Raw genomic sequence first — 2,069 nt, 5'->3', positions numbered from 1 at the left:
GGGCGGGGGCCGGGGGCGCGGTGCGGGCGGCCGCTGCTGCCGGCCGGGCCGCGGGGGGCCGCTGCCCGCCCCGCCCGGGCATGGGGGCGGGGCCGGAGGGGGCGGAGGCCACGGGCCGGTCCCCGGGGATGGCGGCCCCGCCCCTGGCCAGACGCCCCGCCCGGACCAACCGCCGCTCGCGGGCGCCCCAGCCCGCGCCCCGGGCCGCTCTCCCGCTTGGCCACCGGGTCCTGCCGGGTGGGCGCCCACCTGCTCGTCCCGCCTGTCTGCACCCACTTGCTCCGCCCGCTCCGTCCGCGCTCCGCTGCTCCGCCCCTCTGGCGCCCACGTGCGCGCCCCGCCCCCCACGCCCACCTGCGAGCCGGGTGCGGAGAACCCGCCGAGCGGGAGCGGAAGGCCGGGGCGCAGGTGCAGCGACTGCTAAGCGCCGGGTCAGGGTAGGAGAGCTGGAGAGGGCACGGGCACCCACTTCACCGGAGGGAGGCTGGGGTCAATGGGAGAAGGGGGGGCACCCTCGGGCACGCGCGAACTCACCGTCCTGACGCTCGCAGGGCCGCGGTGAGCTCCTCCAACACCCTGAGCAACGCCATTCCCTGTGCCCGCCCATTCACCCTGTGGGTGGAGAAAAATGCAGTCGGGTCGGTGCCCACGGGGGGCCATCGGACAGGAGGCAAGCCTGGGTCACTGTCGGTCAGGGACAGCCCTTGGGAGCCCTGCCCATGGGGGATGTGGGGCCCACTGGAGACAGCCCGTCAGCGGTGTGGGCAGGGCCTGACCGCGGGGCAGGTCAGGGCAAGGCATTTTCAAGGACCTAGGGATGGGCAGAATGGGTGTTTTGTCCTCCTGGAGCTCCGCCCTGGCTTTGCCATGGCACCCCATGGATTTCCCAGGATGCTGGGGGTGAGGGGTTTAGAGGCAGGACCGGGTCCAGTGTGTGAGGTCCACCACCCTGCCTTGGGCCATCGCTGGGCAGGCAGTCGGTTCCCTGCACGTTGGGGTGCGGGGGTGAAGGATGGGGGAGGGGGACGGGAAAAAAGGCCTCTCTGGGGACCTTGCGCAGGGAAGAGGGGTCACCGCAGGACTTTCCTGTAAGGGACCAGAACCTACCAGACACTTCCCCGGTCTTCCTGAGCACCCAGGCTGATTGATTTCACGTACGCGCCCCCCCACGGCAGAAAACCAGGTCTTGCTGGTGGCTAGAGTACCCTTCACCCCTGATGGTCCCCCACAAACGACGGCCAGCCGTTTGTATTTGCAGACAAATGAATGACGTGGGTCCCAGCCTATGCCCGGCGCTCCGGAGACTGCAGGGCCACTGAGGCTAGGGAAGCTCCCAGGGGAGTACAAACCCCGGCAGGCAGCCAGAGGGAGGTGGAGAGTCTGCCTCCGCAGAGCCCCAGGGGACAGGCTGGGGCACACAGGGGGCATTCAGTCGGCGCTTTCTGGATGCGTGCCCGCGTGAGCAAGTGCTGTCCACACGGCTACTTCGCCCTCCGAAGGAGGACGCCGGTCTTCTACTGGAGGAAGGACAGAAGGAGAGTCTGCTTGCACCCACCTCACCCAGGCCACGAGGAGCAGGTTTCAGAAGGATCAGAGGCTCAGATATAAAAGTGGAGATGTGGTCACGTGGGCTCTGTGAGCCGGTCCGGGGAATTCCGCAGCCACCTGTAGGCAGGGCCAACACGTCTGTCCCCCGGTGCTCGAGGTCCAGACAATAGCTGAAATTAGCAAAGTCGGAAAGACCAATGAGCCGCAGGGAAGGGGGTTTACGACCTCGATGGCAGGTCGAGGATTAACCACGCCGGCTGGCTGGTGCGGGATGTCCGACATGGGAGAGGCCGTGGCAGACGCCCTCGCAGAGGTGGGCCGAAGACGCCAAGCATTCCCAGGGTAAGGGGGAGTCCGTGATCTTTGCACTTAAAGAAAAACAAGCGATGTCAGTGGTAACAAGTAAAATGCAAATTAAAGGTGCTTGCTGGCTGACGGCATTGCTCCCCTGTGGGGTTGGCAGTGGTCCAGACGTTTGGACGTCCACACGTTCCAAGGGCGAGGCCCCCAGGGTCCGCACA

At 67.0% G+C, this 2,069-nt stretch overlaps 1 protein-coding gene across 8 annotated transcripts in view; it reads right to left on the bottom strand.

The window, feature by feature from the left end:
• KCNQ1 (potassium voltage-gated channel subfamily Q member 1) overlaps positions 1–1,548 on the bottom strand; it is a 308,960-nt gene extending 307,412 nt beyond the window's left edge. For 6 of the 8 annotated variants that reach the window (XM_059398838.1, XM_059398849.1, XM_059398844.1 and 3 more), the window contains exons 1-2: positions 1,108–1,548; positions 535–612 (exon numbers count right to left, since the gene is read on the bottom strand). In XM_059398838.1, coding sequence (XP_059254821.1) covers positions 535–612; positions 1,108–1,428 — 399 coding nt within the window. In that variant the 5' untranslated portion in view covers positions 1,429–1,548. Of the gene's footprint in view, positions 1–534; positions 642–1,107 lie in introns of those variants that run through there. The other 2 variants (XM_059398878.1, XM_059398894.1) reach the window with 2 other exon arrangements.
• Between the last annotated feature and the right edge of the window lie 521 nt (positions 1,549–2,069).

Source organism: Mustela nigripes, chromosome 1, assembly GCF_022355385.1.
Source record: "Mustela nigripes isolate SB6536 chromosome 1, MUSNIG.SB6536, whole genome shotgun sequence".
NCBI lineage: Eukaryota > Metazoa > Chordata > Mammalia > Carnivora > Mustelidae > Mustela > Mustela nigripes.
This window is presented reverse-complemented; position numbering and strand designations above follow the sequence as displayed.